This window comes from Myotis yumanensis, unplaced genomic scaffold, assembly GCF_028538775.1.
Source record: "Myotis yumanensis isolate MYYU_CA2020_CCGP unplaced genomic scaffold, mMyoYum1.0.hap1 SCAF_1, whole genome shotgun sequence".
In the NCBI taxonomy this organism is placed as follows: domain Eukaryota; kingdom Metazoa; phylum Chordata; class Mammalia; order Chiroptera; family Vespertilionidae; genus Myotis; species Myotis yumanensis.
The window spans coordinates 16,542,127-16,555,919 of record NW_027223752.1 but is presented as its reverse complement, the minus strand read 5'-3'; the positions used below and the strand labels follow the sequence as shown (position 1 = coordinate 16,555,919).

At 40.2% G+C, this 13,793-nt stretch overlaps 1 protein-coding gene across 1 annotated transcript in view; it reads right to left on the bottom strand.

The window, feature by feature from the left end:
- LOC139010374 (thyroid receptor-interacting protein 11-like) overlaps positions 1-13,793 on the bottom strand; it is a 74,247-nt gene that overhangs the window by 48,246 nt on the left and 12,208 nt on the right. Inside the window, exons 4-5 of the mRNA XM_070414727.1 lie at positions 11,171-11,455; positions 1,275-1,343 (exon numbers count right to left, since the gene is read on the bottom strand). Of these exons, the coding sequence (XP_070270828.1) occupies positions 1,275-1,343; positions 11,171-11,455 (354 nt within the window). The remainder of the gene's footprint in view (positions 1-1,274; positions 1,344-11,170; positions 11,456-13,793) is intronic.

Here is a 13,793-nt window from a genome sequence, read left to right as displayed (position 1 = left end):
ACATGCCCTTGGCTGGAATCGAACCCGGGACCCTTGATTCCACAGGCCGACGCTCTATCCACTGAGCCAAACCGGCTAGGGCAGTTTTTCTACTGTTAATGAGGGAATACCAATAAGAAAAAACTGAAATAATAAGCGAGCAAAATATCTTTTTTCCTTAGCATCCGTGACCATGAACTTCTGCTAATGACATTCCACCAATATCAGTGTCAAACTTCTAGCTAATATGTGACTATTGTCCTATTACTCTACCTTCCCGCTCACTTTTTCCTTCCAGTCTTGCTGGGACTCCCAAACGGTCAACCAAGATGCCTTGCTAACCAAGTTGAGACCACCACTCTCTCTACTAGGAAACTAGATCTTGGGCTGAGTCCCTCAAAGAGGGAAATTGCTTAAACCGGAAGCGTTATGATAGCTGCACCTTGAAGAGTCTGTCCACTGTGTCCCACTACTTAGATCCTTAATGCTGTTTCCATTCCTGTCTTTTCTGAGGCCAAAATGCTCAACTCTTCCTTCAATCCCGTGAACAAACTACTCAGGGTCCTTCTAATCCAATCAATCAATCAATCAATCCTCTTTTGCTTTACTTAGCCAGAGATGGATTTTGCTGCTTGTAATGAAGAATCCTAATCTATAAATTAGCTTCTATTTCCTGAGAAGACAAGTGAATGTGTTCTTTATTCCTATGTACTTATGTGCCAGCACTAGGCATTTATACTTCAAAACAATTCTACAAACGAGGTATTATGATGACATCTACTTCACTGATAACAGAACAGAAGGTGCCCAAAGAAGCACAGCTTGTAATAGTAGAGCCTGCATTCAAACACAGGTTTGACTGAGGAACCCACCCACACTAGTACTGTAATAATAATAAAACCCAAAACTGATCAAACTAGCAAAATTCTATCATTAAGAGAAAATAATTATTTATAATGAATAACATTAGCATTTTATTTTATCAATATCCTTTAACCCTAAACCTTGAAACTTCAGCAACCTTAGAATTCTATTTTAATAAAGACCATTTTGTGAAATACAATAGAAAACAGAGACACAGAATATAAACTACCTAATGAATAAATGTTCAAAACAAATGACTTTGGAGAGATATACCTTACTTGTCATAAAGACTAAAAAAGATATAAAATGGTAAAAAGAAATAAATACCCTAATTTGTAGTTACTTTTACAACTTTTATTAATTTAGGCTTCTGATTTTCATAAGCAAATTTTAAATGTATTAATAGCCACTGTTCCAACAATCTGCCTTACCTTAATGATATTTTGCAGTTTGCAAATTTCACTTTGATCAGAGCTGTTTGATCCTTGTGCTTTAGAAATCTAGATCAGAAAAACAGATTTCGGAAATTATATTGATATTCTTATAAAAAAGAAAGTCACAGACTAACTTTATTAAAAGATACTTTTAAAAAATGGGGCATTTCCAAGACAAATTCTGATTTTAAAATGCCAAGCATCTTTTAAGAAACCTAGTCCAATAGTGAGGAATACACAATAAGTAAAAAGATACCTTCACAAGTATGTTAACTAATAGGGGAGACAACCGTTTTACAAAATAAGAAAAACACCACAGAATATTCTACTCATTTAACAAAATGCGTGTTAAAAAGTCTCTGTATAACTTTTTACCACAAAGGCAAAAGGACCTTTCTATTTTTGCAGAACCAATGCAAATTTCTGGCAGATGAGCAGAGCTAGTCATTTACTCATTCTTTAGAAGTTTGTCCAGACTGCCACCCAGAGGCTGAGCCACAAACTGACTCTTAGGGGAATACAAATTAAGGCAGACTGGATCACAAATACGGCCTGCTTTAAAATCAGGACTGTGATTTACAACACGGAGGAACAGTGTAATGCAGGGAAATTCAACACTCTCCTAAATACCTGGCAGGACTAAGGCGAACCAGGCTGAAGAGTAGAAGAACCGAAAGACCATCACTACTGCAAATTTTTTATTTTTCTTTTTTTTTTAATTTTTTTATTTTTGTTTTTTCGCCTTTTTACTAAGAAACCAATTTTTTTTCTTTTTCTTCTTTTTCCATCACCTGATTTTACCCTTTCAATTACCACATTTTTATTTTTAACCAGTATTATTACTGCTACCATTTTGCCATTTTTTAAAGTGCCATTTTATTTTCTCTTTATTTTCTTTTGGGATTAGTGTTCTCCATTCTATTTTCATCGTTCCTTTAGCATTAATTTTCCCTATCTCAATTTCACCTCTTTGCTAAAACCCTCTTCCTTACTTTTCCCCTTTTGGTGTCCTGTTTCTCTTACCCTATTCCTGCTTCAGATTTTCCCAATTCCTTCTTTTTACCCCCTGTCTAATTCCACCCTACTTATATACCCTATTTCCAATCTACTGCTCTAAATCCTTATACACCTATTCTTTATCCTTCTTCACTTTCCAAACATTTTTTTTCCTCTTAACTTTCTATTGTTTTCTTGATTGTTGAATATATTGGGCTTTGTTTTTTTTATTTGTTTGTTTGTTTTGTTTTGTGTTTTTTCTTCTTCTTTTTTAGGACTGGTTGTGAGGTTCTTTTTCTTTTTCTTTTTCTTTTTTTTTTTTTCTGCTGGTTTTTCCCTTCCCTCCCCCACCCCACCCCGGTTATTTTTGTGCTTCTGTTTTCCCTTACCCCTCTTGATATTATTGGTGGTTTGTAGTTTGCATTCACCTCCAGGGATCTGTTGCTGGAATTTGTTGAGATTAGTGGCAGTTCTATTGGAGTTTGCTCCTCATACAAATAGTCTCTTCCCCGCTTCTACTTCATTCTCTTTTTTCGCTCTCTTTTTTCCCCCCTCTTTTTTCCCAATTCTATTTTTGCACTCCTTTTTTGTTTGTTTTTTTCTCATTTTTCTTTTCTGCTCTCTCTTTTATCTTCTTCTCTTCTTTCTCCCTTATCCCCTAATTCTCTTAATTCGGGCGGTCACCTTTATTTGGGGTTAATATTGTGAATATACCTGTGTTCAGTGCCTGGTACGTTGTGCCTTGCTCTGTTGTATTTTGTGCCTTTAAATCAATGCAGCAGATCCAAGCAACAGCAGCCCCCTGATCACCGCAGCCTCCTGATCACCACAGCCTCCTGATCACCACAACCTCTGTCTGTGGAACAGCAGCTATACGTGAAGCCTCCCCCCACCAGCCAGAAGAGCCAACACAGCTGCGAACAACACCCACCAGAGGAGCTGCTGCCAACTGGAAAGCAGCTGCTACTGCAACCGTCTGAGCAGCAACCACAACCCAAGGAGCCCCTGCCACCCAGGGAGCAGCCACTGAACATCTCAACATCTACATATGTCAGCGAGATCAAACATGGGTAGGCAAAGAAACCCCCAAAGGAAAGAAAAGGAGGACTCACCAGAAAAGCAGCTAAGTGAGACAGAGGCATGCAACATGACAGAAATAGAATTCAGAATAAGGGTCCTAGCATGCATAAACCGGATGGAGGAAAAAATTAACTACTTATGCAAGAAGCAAGAAGAAACAGATGAAAAAATCAATAACTTATGCAAGACCCAAGAAGAAATGAAGAGCGATATAGCTACAATAAAAAACACCATTGAAAGCATCAACAGTAGACTAGGAGAAGCGGAGGACCGAATTAGTGAATTAGAAGACAAGGAAGCAAAACACTCCCTAACTGTACTGCAATTGGAGAAAAAAATTAAAAGACAGGAGGAGAGCCTAAGGGAGCTTTGGGACAACATGAAGCGAAACAACATACGAATAATAGGGGTGCCAGAACAACAGAAAGAGGAACAAGGATTAGAAAACCTATTCGAAGAAATAATATCAGAAAACTTCCCTGGGGTGGGGAAGAAAAAAGTCACACAAGCACAGAGAGTCCCAAACAAGGTGAACCCGAAAAGACCCACACCAAGACACATCATAATTACCATGGCAAGTGTTCAGGACAAAGAGAGAATCTTAAAGGCTGCAAGAGAGAGACGGAAAGTTACATACAAGGGATCTCCCATTAGACTATCAAATGATTTCTCAACAGAAACACATCAGGCCAGAAAAGAATGGACGGAAATCTACAAAGTGATGCAAAGCAAAGGACTGAATCCAAGAATACTCTATCCAGCAAGGCTATCATTCAAATTTGAAGGGGAAATAAGAAGCTTCACAGACAAAAAAAGTCTAAGGGAGTTTAGCACCACCAAACCAGCAATGCAAGAAATGCTAAAGGGACTGGTGTAAAAAGAAGAAATAAAAAGCTCAGAAAGAAAACAGCCACACACAAAAAAAGAAATGGCTACAAACAAGTACCTTTCAATAATAACTTTAAACGTAAACGGACTAAATGCTCCAATCAAAAGACATCGAGTGGCTGAATGGATAAAAAATCATGACCCATACATTTGCTGTCTACAAGAGACCCACCTCATTAAAAGGGACTCACACAGACTGAAAGTGAAGGGATGGAAAAATATCTTCCAGGCAAATGGAAAGGAAAAGAAAGCTGGGGTAGCAATACTTTTATCAGACAAAATAGACCTCAAAGTGAAGGCCATAACCAGAGATAAGGAAGGCCACTTCATAATACTAAAGGGATCAATACAACAAGAAGATATAACCCTGGTAAACATTTATGCACCCAATGCAGGAGCATCCAAATACATAAAAAAAACTCCTGGAAGATATCAAGGGAGAGATCGACAACAATACAATCATAGTAGGGGACTTTAATACATCACTGACATCACTGGATAAATCCGCTAGACAAACAATCAGCAAAGAAACAGCAACCCTAAATGACTCACTTGATCAGATGGACTTAATTGACATCTTCAGAACACTTCACCCCAAAGCCACGGAATATACATTCTACTCAAGGGCTCATAAGACACATTCAAAAATAGACCACATATTGGGTCACAAACAAAGTCTACCCAAATTCAAGAAGATTGAAATCATACCAAGCATCTTCTCAGATCACGATGGCATAATATTAGAAATGAACTACAGAAAAAACAACCCAAAATACTCAAACACTTGGAAGCTGAATAGCATGTTATTAAATATTGATTAGGTTACCGATGAGATCAAAGAAGAAATTAAAAGCATCCTGGAAACTAATGACAATGAAAACACAACAATCCAAAACCTATGGGACGCAATGAAAGCAGTCCTGAGAGGGAAGTTTATAGCCCTACAGGCCTATCTCAAAAAGCAAGAAAAAATGGTAGTAAATCATCTAACTCTACAACTCAAAGAATTAGAAAGAGAGCAACAAGAAAACCCCAGAGTGAGCAGAAGGAAGGAGATAATAAAGATTAGAGCAGAAATAAATGACATAGAGACCAAAAAGATAATACAGAAAATCAATGAAACTAAGAGCTGGTTCTTTGAAAGGATAAACAAGATTGACAAACCTCTAGCCAGGCTAACCAAGAAGCAAAGAGAGAGGACCCAAATAAACAAAATCAGAAATGACAGAGGCGAAATAACAACAGACCCCACAGAAATACAAATGATTGTTAAAAAATACTATGGACAGCTCTACTCCAACAAACTAGACAACCTGGAGGAAATGGACAAATTCCTAGAAAAATACAACATTCCAAAACTCAATCAGGAAGAATCTAAAAATCTCAATAGGCCAATAACTATGGAAGAAATTGAAGCAGTCATCAGAAAGCTTCCAGCAAACAAAAGCCCAGGGCCAGACGGCTTCACAGGGGAGTTTTACCAAACATTCAAGGAAGGACTAAAACCTACCCTCCTCAGACTACTACAAAAAATTCAAGAGGAAGGAACACTTCCAAGCTCATTCTATGAAGCCAGCATCACCCTAATACCAAAACCAGGTAAAGACAACACAATGAAAGAGAATTACAGGCCAATATCCCTCATGAACATAGATGCCAAAATCCTCAACAAAATCTTAGCAAATCGGATCCAGCAGTACATCAGAAAGATCATACACCATGACCAAGTAGGATTTATCCCAGGGATGCAAGGATGGTACAATATACGCAAATCAATAAACGTGATACATCACATAAACAAATTGAAAGAAAAAAACCACATGGTCATATCAATAGATGCAGAAAAAGCATTTGACAAAATCCAACACCCATTTTTGATAAAAACTCTCAGCATGGTGGGAGTAGAAGGATCATACCTCAACATAATAAAAGCCATATATGACAGGCCCACAGCCAACATCATACTCAACGGACAAAAACTAACACCATTTCCCCTAAGAACAGGAACAAGACAAGGATGCCCACTCTCACCACTCCTGTTCAACATAGTCCTGGAAGTATTAGCCATTGCAATTAGGCAAGAAGAAGAAATAAAAGGCATCCAAATTGGAAAAGAGGAAGTAAAACTGTCCTTATTTGCAGACGACATGATATTATACATAAAAAACCCTAGAGACTCCGTCAAAAAACTACTAGACTTAATACATGAATTTGGCAAAGTAGCAGGATACAAAATTAATGCCAAGAAATCTGAGGCATTTCTATACACCAATAGTGAACTTGCAGAAAGAGAGATTAGAAAAACAATCCCATTTACCATCGCACCAAAAAAATTAAGCTACCTAGGAATAAACTTAACTAAAGAGGTAAAAGACCTCTACTCAGAAAACTACAGGACATTGAAAAAAGAGATAGAGGAAGACATAAACAGATGGAAGAACATACCGTGTTCATGGATTGGTAGAATCAACATCATTAAAATGTCCATACTACCCAAAGCAATCTATAAATTCAACGCACTTCCCATTAAAATACCAATGGCATACTTCACAGATCTAGAACGAACTCTCCAAAAATTCATCTGGAATAAAAAAAGACCCCGAATAGCTGCAGCAATCCTGAGAAAGAACAAAGTAGGTGGGATCTCAATACCAGATATCAAGCTGTATTACAAAGCCACTGTTCTCAAAACTGCCTGGTACTGGCACAAGAACAGACATATAGATCAGTGGAATAGAATAGAGAGTCCAGAAATTAGCCCGAACCAATATGCTCAATTAATTTTTGACAAAGGAGGCATGAACATACAATGGAGCCAAGATAGTCTCTTCAATAAATGGTGTTGGGAAAATTGGACAGATATATGCAAGAAAATGAAACTAGACCACCAACTTACACCATACACAAAAATAAACTCAAAATGGATAAAGGACTTAAATGTACGACAGGAAACCATAAAAATTCTAGAAGAATCCAAGGGCAACAAAATCTCAGACATATGCCGAAGCAATTTCTTCACTGATACAGCTCCTAGAGCAGTTGAAACTAAAGAGAAAATGAACAAATGGGACTACATCAAAATAAAAAGCTTCTGCACAACAAAAGAAACCATCAACAAAACAACAAGAAAACCCACTGCGTGGGAAAACATATTTGCCAACGTCATATCTGATAAGGGCCTAATCTCCAAAATTTATAGGGAACTCTTACAACTTAAGAAAAAGAAGATAAACAATCCAATCAAAAAATGGGCAAAGGATCTAAATAGACACCTTTCAAAAGAGGACATTCAGAAAGCCAAGAGACATATGAAAACATGCTCAAAGTCACAAATCATCCAAGAAATGCAAATCAAAACAACAATGAGGTACCATCTCACACCTGTCAGAATGGCTATCATCAACAAATCAACAAACAACAAGTGCTGGAGAGGATGTGGAGAAAAAGGAACACTTGTGCACTGCTGGTGGGAATGTAGACTGGTGCAGCCACTATGGAAGACAGTATGGAGTTTCCTCAAAAAACTGGAAATGGAACTCCCATTTGACCCTGTGATCCCACTTCTAGGAATTTATCCCAAGAAACCAGAAACACCAATCAGAAAGGATATATGCACCTATATGTTCATAGCAGCACAATTCACCATAGCTAAGATCTGGAAACAGCCTAAATGCCCATCAGTAGATGAATGGATTAGAAAACTGTGGTACATCTACACGATGGAATACTATGCTGCTGTAAGAAAGAAGGTACTCTTACCATTTGCAACGGCATGGATGGAGCTGGAGAGCATTATGCTAAGTGAAATAAGCCAGTCAATGAAGGAAAAATACCACATGATCTCACTCATTCATGGATAATAGAGACCATTATAAACTTTTGAACAATAATAGATACAGAGGCAGAGCTGCCTCACACAGATTGTCAAACTGCAGCGGGAAGGCCGGGGAGGGTTGGGGGGCAGGAGGGAGGGGGTTAAGAGATCAACTGAAGGGCTTGTATGCATGCATATGAGCATAACCAATGGACATAAGACACTGGGGGGTAGGGGAAGCCGGGGTATTGTCAAGGGCGGGGGGGAAAAAAAAGGACACATATGTAATACCCTTTGTAATGCTTTAAGCAATAAAAAAAATAAAAAATAAAAAAAAGAAGTTTGTCCAACTTTATATCAGTGTCCTAAAAGGTAATTTCTAAAATGAATGCTAATAATAACACTAAAAATCTTTTAAAAAGATTTCATCCAGCCGAAACCGGTTTGGCTCAGTGGATGGAGCGTCGGCCTGCGGACTGAAGGGTCCCGGGTTCGATTCCGGTCAAGGGCATGTACCTGGGTTGCGGGCACATCCCCAGTGGGAGATGTGCAGGAGGCAGCTGGTCGATGTTTCTCTCTCATCGATGTTTCTAACTCTCTGTCTCTCTCCCTTCCTCTCTGTAAAAAATCAATAAAATATATTAAAAAAAAAAAAAAAAAAAAAAGATTTCATCCAGAAGGCTTCTACTCCAGTATAGAATAATCTTTGGTTTGACAAATAAAATAACTTTTGGATTCTTCTTATTCAAAGCTTGTTCATTTATCTCTATTAACATTTACTATAGAGTGTGTTAAGGAACCAAAAGTTGCTCTCTGGATAAAATAGTGAACACAGAGCCCCTGGCTGGTGTGGCTCAGTTGGTTGGTGTCATCCTGTGCACCGAAAGGTTGCCGGTTCGATTCTTAGTCAGAGCACATACCCAGGTTGTGGGCTCAATCCCTGGTAGGGAGTGTGCAGGAAGCAGCTGATCAATGTTTCTCTCTCTCCCCCTTCCTCCCTCTCTAAAAATCTTTTTTTTTTTTAAGAAGGAACACAGTATAATAGAAAGAACTTAGGATTGGAGTAGAAAGATATGTATTTGAATCACAACTTAATCACTGTGACAGTGGGTATATTACTTAAACTTTTACTTTGCTCATCTGTAAAACAGAATAAATACTCACATACCTATTAAGGACTAGAGGCCTGGTGCACGAAATTCGTGCACCGGTGGCGGGGGGGGGGGGGGGGGGGCGGGAAATCCCTCAGCCCAGCCTGTGCCCTCTCGTAGTCCGGGAGCCCTCAGGGGATGTCCAACCGATTGCTTAGGCTTGCTCCCCACAGGGGCCTAAGCCATCAGTCAAACATCCTTAGCACTGCCTTGGAGGTGGGAGAGGCTCCCGCCACCGCCACTGCACTAGCCAGCCATGAGCCCGGCTTCTGGCTGAGCAGTGCTCCCCCTGTGGGAGTGCACTGACCATCAGGGGTAGCTCCTGCATTGAGTGTCTGCCTCTTGGTGGTCAGTGCATGTTATAGCAAACAGTCGTTCCACCGTTGGGCCAAAACCCACTCTCCAACATCCCCCGAGGGGTCTCAGATTGCAAGAGGGTGCAGGCCAGGCCAAGGGACCCCACCAGTGCACGATCAGGGCCAGGGAGGGACGTGGGAGGTTGGCGAGCCAGGGAGGGACCACAGGAAGACTCCAGGGCGTGTCCGGCCCATCTAGCTCAGTCCCAATGGGCTGGACCCCAGCAGCAAGCTAACCTACCGGTCAAAGCGTCTGCCCCCTGATGGTCAGTGCACGTCATAGCGACTGGTCGACCAGTTGACTGCCCCCTGGTGTTCAGTGCACATCATATAGTTGAGTGACCTTAGCATATCATTAGCATATTATGCTTTGATCGGCTGAATGGCCAACTGGATGACTGGACACAGCATACTAGGCTTTTATTATATAGGATCATATAACATATATAGGGATAGTATATATGGAAACATCTTGTAAAGTATAATACAAATATTAACTTATATTATGTCTTGCTAGAAAATTAAGTTCCCTGAAAGGTCCCAATTATGCCTTTTTCACCTTTATATCCCAGTACAGGTCTGTCATATAGTAGGCATTCAAGGTATGCTCAAGTAAACATACAAAAAATCCATCTCTTCCTTATGAAATCTTACCCTAAGCAATGTTTCTTAAAATGTTTTACTCATATTATCAGAATCACCTGATGATTTATTTTTTGAATGCAGTTTTCAACACCTCAAAATAGGCTACAAAATCTTAATCTCTTAAGGGAGAACAGGGAATCTACAATATTATCAAGTTCCCCAGGTTATTCTTACATGTACAAAGTTTAAGAACTACTACTACACATAAGATGGACAGACAGATCATTCTCTCCAGATTTACTTTGAATATTAGAAATGTCTAGCAACTTGGGAAGCAGGAAATAATTTTAATTGGGAGGATTTCTCCTTTACATAATTAGATTACACTCACAAAAAGACAGAAAATACTTCATTTTTCTATACACTCACGAATTAAACCCATATGAACAATGTGCCAGTGTATTTTTTCTGTCCCAGTATATTTTGAATCTCCTATCTACTGACAGCCTTAGTAGTACATATAAAATCTGACATGTAAGACAAAAAAGCGTTCCCTGGAAGAAAGTTTACAGCCCCAAATAGCAAGTATTTAATTTCTAATGCATGAGAAACAACACAAAATAGTTTTTAAAATTGATAATACCAATTCTCAGATTTTCATTTTACATGTAATTAATGCAAACAGAAACCTCAGACAATATCTAAGCAAGTAGTTTCAAATCTCGTGCCTTGGAGCCCTGATTTCCAGCAGCAAAGCCTGAGGAACTCCAGGGGGAAAGGTGCTGGTTCAACCACAGCAACTCCACTTTTATTTTGAAAATTTCTTCCCAATATTGTGCAGAAGGGGAAACTGAGGCTGAGAGAGAAAGATGATCTGATTACAATCACTTAGAAAGTTATTGGCAGAATTAGAATGCAAGTTTCGATTTTCTAGTCCATAGTTCTGATAATGAAATCTCTACAAATAGCACCCGTATTTTCACTCACTCACAGTTTCTAAAAATTCATGAAAAGTTTACCTACCTGAGCAATATGCCTCCAATGTGCAACTTCAGATTCAAGTCTTGAAATTTCATTTGACAATCTGTTTATTTCTTGTTGTGATGAAATTACATCACCAAAGTCCATGTCATCATCGTGGAAAGCTGCAGCATGATGGCTGATACCATAATTGAACGATGATGATGATGATGCAGTGGTTGTGGGCACACTGCCAGCTCCTGAACTTTCAGATTGAGCAGCAGACTGCAGCTTTAGCAATTGATCCTGTAGTGCAATCTGTCTTGCTTTAAGATGGCTGATTTCCACCTATATATTTATAATCCGTATTTTAGAGAAGGTACTTTAAAATAACCATATTCTAGATCAGTGGTTCTCAACCTTCCTAATGCCACAACCCTTTATACAGTTCATGTTGTGGTGACCCCCAATTTCATTGTTACAAATTGAACATAATTAAAGCATAGTGATTAATCACAAAAACAATATGTGTTTTCCGATGGTCTTAGGCGACCCCTGTGAAAGGGGTTGCGACCCACAGGTTGAGAACCGCTGTTCTAGATTCATAAAATTAAAAGTCATAATAATTTAACATTATCCAATGATTGTATGCTATCAACTGAATCTAAGTTTTCTCTAACATCTCAACCATACATTTTTATTTAAAAGCAAATACTATTACCATAGTTAAAGCATAGATAATGTTTCACTCAGATGGAACTAAAGCAATGGGATTTCTTAGTTAAACATGGATTTACTAGCTTCTATGTATCAGGTAGGATAGGCAATTCCTCAGAGTTCTGTTTGTGATTATCAAACCTCAAATGATGAGGAAGTAAAAGCTGTGTTAGCCTATGCATTGGAAAGTTTCTTGAGAACATTTGTTGGAAGACTCTTATGTAACTGATTATGACTAGATTTAGGCTTAAAATGCACCATGAATCAGGAATAACTTTGTTGTGGTCTGTACAATGCTATTGGGAGAATGCTTTGATTTATTAATCCAGTCTTCTCAGATATGATAACACAGTGAGACTATAGTTACTGTCTCATGAGAATTAGAAGGAAATCATACATTGACAGAGGGCTTGGCTTTAGTCTTGGCAAAGAGGGGCTAGTGAGAATTTGACTCTACTCAGGGAGAAAACATACTAAAGATTCTAAAACCCTGAGCAGAGTATTAATAAGTCATTGTCCAAAAGAAATTATGAACACAGGACTTAACCATAATGCCACATGCACCTGAGACAAAACATAGAAGTAAGCTAGAGAGCTCTGAAATAAGCTTCCTAAAATATTCAAGCTAGTCCAGAAGACACCCTTCTGCAATGAGGAAAACTGGATACTTGAAAAGACAAGCCAACAAGTAATATAGCATTTCTACACGGGTAACGTCAACCAACTAGAGACAAACAAATACCAAACACAACTATGTCAAATGTCACAACAAACAGGTTTTGCACATCAGAGTTCCTTCTCTAATGGAGGTTCTAATAGTAGTGCACAGATTTCATTCATTTTTCTATACACAGTATGAGTCAAATTGCATCTTTAAGAATATGAACATCAGAGTGAGGACAGCAAATAGATTCTGCTAAAGTATCTACACTAAAAAAAGAGAAACATGGTAATTAGCATACGGCCGCTACCCTTCCCATTGGCTAATCAGTATATCCTTATGCAAATTAACTTTCAGCCAAGATGGCGGCCGGCAGCCATGCACTGAAGCGAACAGGAAGGCTTGCTTGCTCCAGTGATGGCAGACTCCTCTCTCAGCTGCAACTCTAAGCAACTATGTTGCAAATATAGAAGCTAAACAAAACCCCAGAAACCGGCTTCCAGTCAGCGGGGCTTCAGCCAGCCGGACCGCAACATTGTATCAAATACAGAAGGTAAAGGCCAGAAACCTGCTTTCAGCAGCGAGGCCTCAGAGCTAAACCTGGCCCAGAATAGAAAAAAAAAAAAAGAAGAAAAGGAGCAGTTGGGAGCTTCAGTCACCTGCCAGCCTGAAAACAGCCCTCAGCCCCTCACCCAGACTGACCAGGCACCCCAGTGGGGACCCCCACCCTGATCCAGGACACCCTTCAGGGCAAACAAGCCGGCCCCCACACATGCACCAGGCCTCTATTCTATATAGTAAAAGGGTAATATGCCTCCCGGCACCGGGATCAGCAGAGCAGCGAGGCTCCGGGCACCGGGATCAGCGTGAAAGGGGGCAGCGCCCAAATCCCCTGATCGCCCTGCGGCTCTATGTGTGACAGGGGGCGGGGCCACAACCTCCCCATCCACCCTGCTCTGTTCGTGACAGGGGAAGGCACCCCAACCCCCTGATCAGCCCTGCTCTGTGCCTGATAAGGGGGAGCTCCCCAACCCCCTGATCGCCCTGCAGCTCTGTGTGTGACAGGGTGCGGCGCCCCAACCCGCCCCCCACCCCAACGGGCCCTGCTCTGTGTGTGACAGGGGGGAGCTCCCCAAACCCCTGATCGACCCTGCTCTGTGTGTGACAGGGTACGGAGCCTCAACCCCCCTGATGGGCCCTGCTCTGTGAGTGACAGGGGGCAGCGCCCCAACCCCCTGATCGGCCCTGCTCTGTGTGTGACAGGGTACGGAGCCCCAACCCCCTGATGGGCCCTGCTCTGTGAGTGTC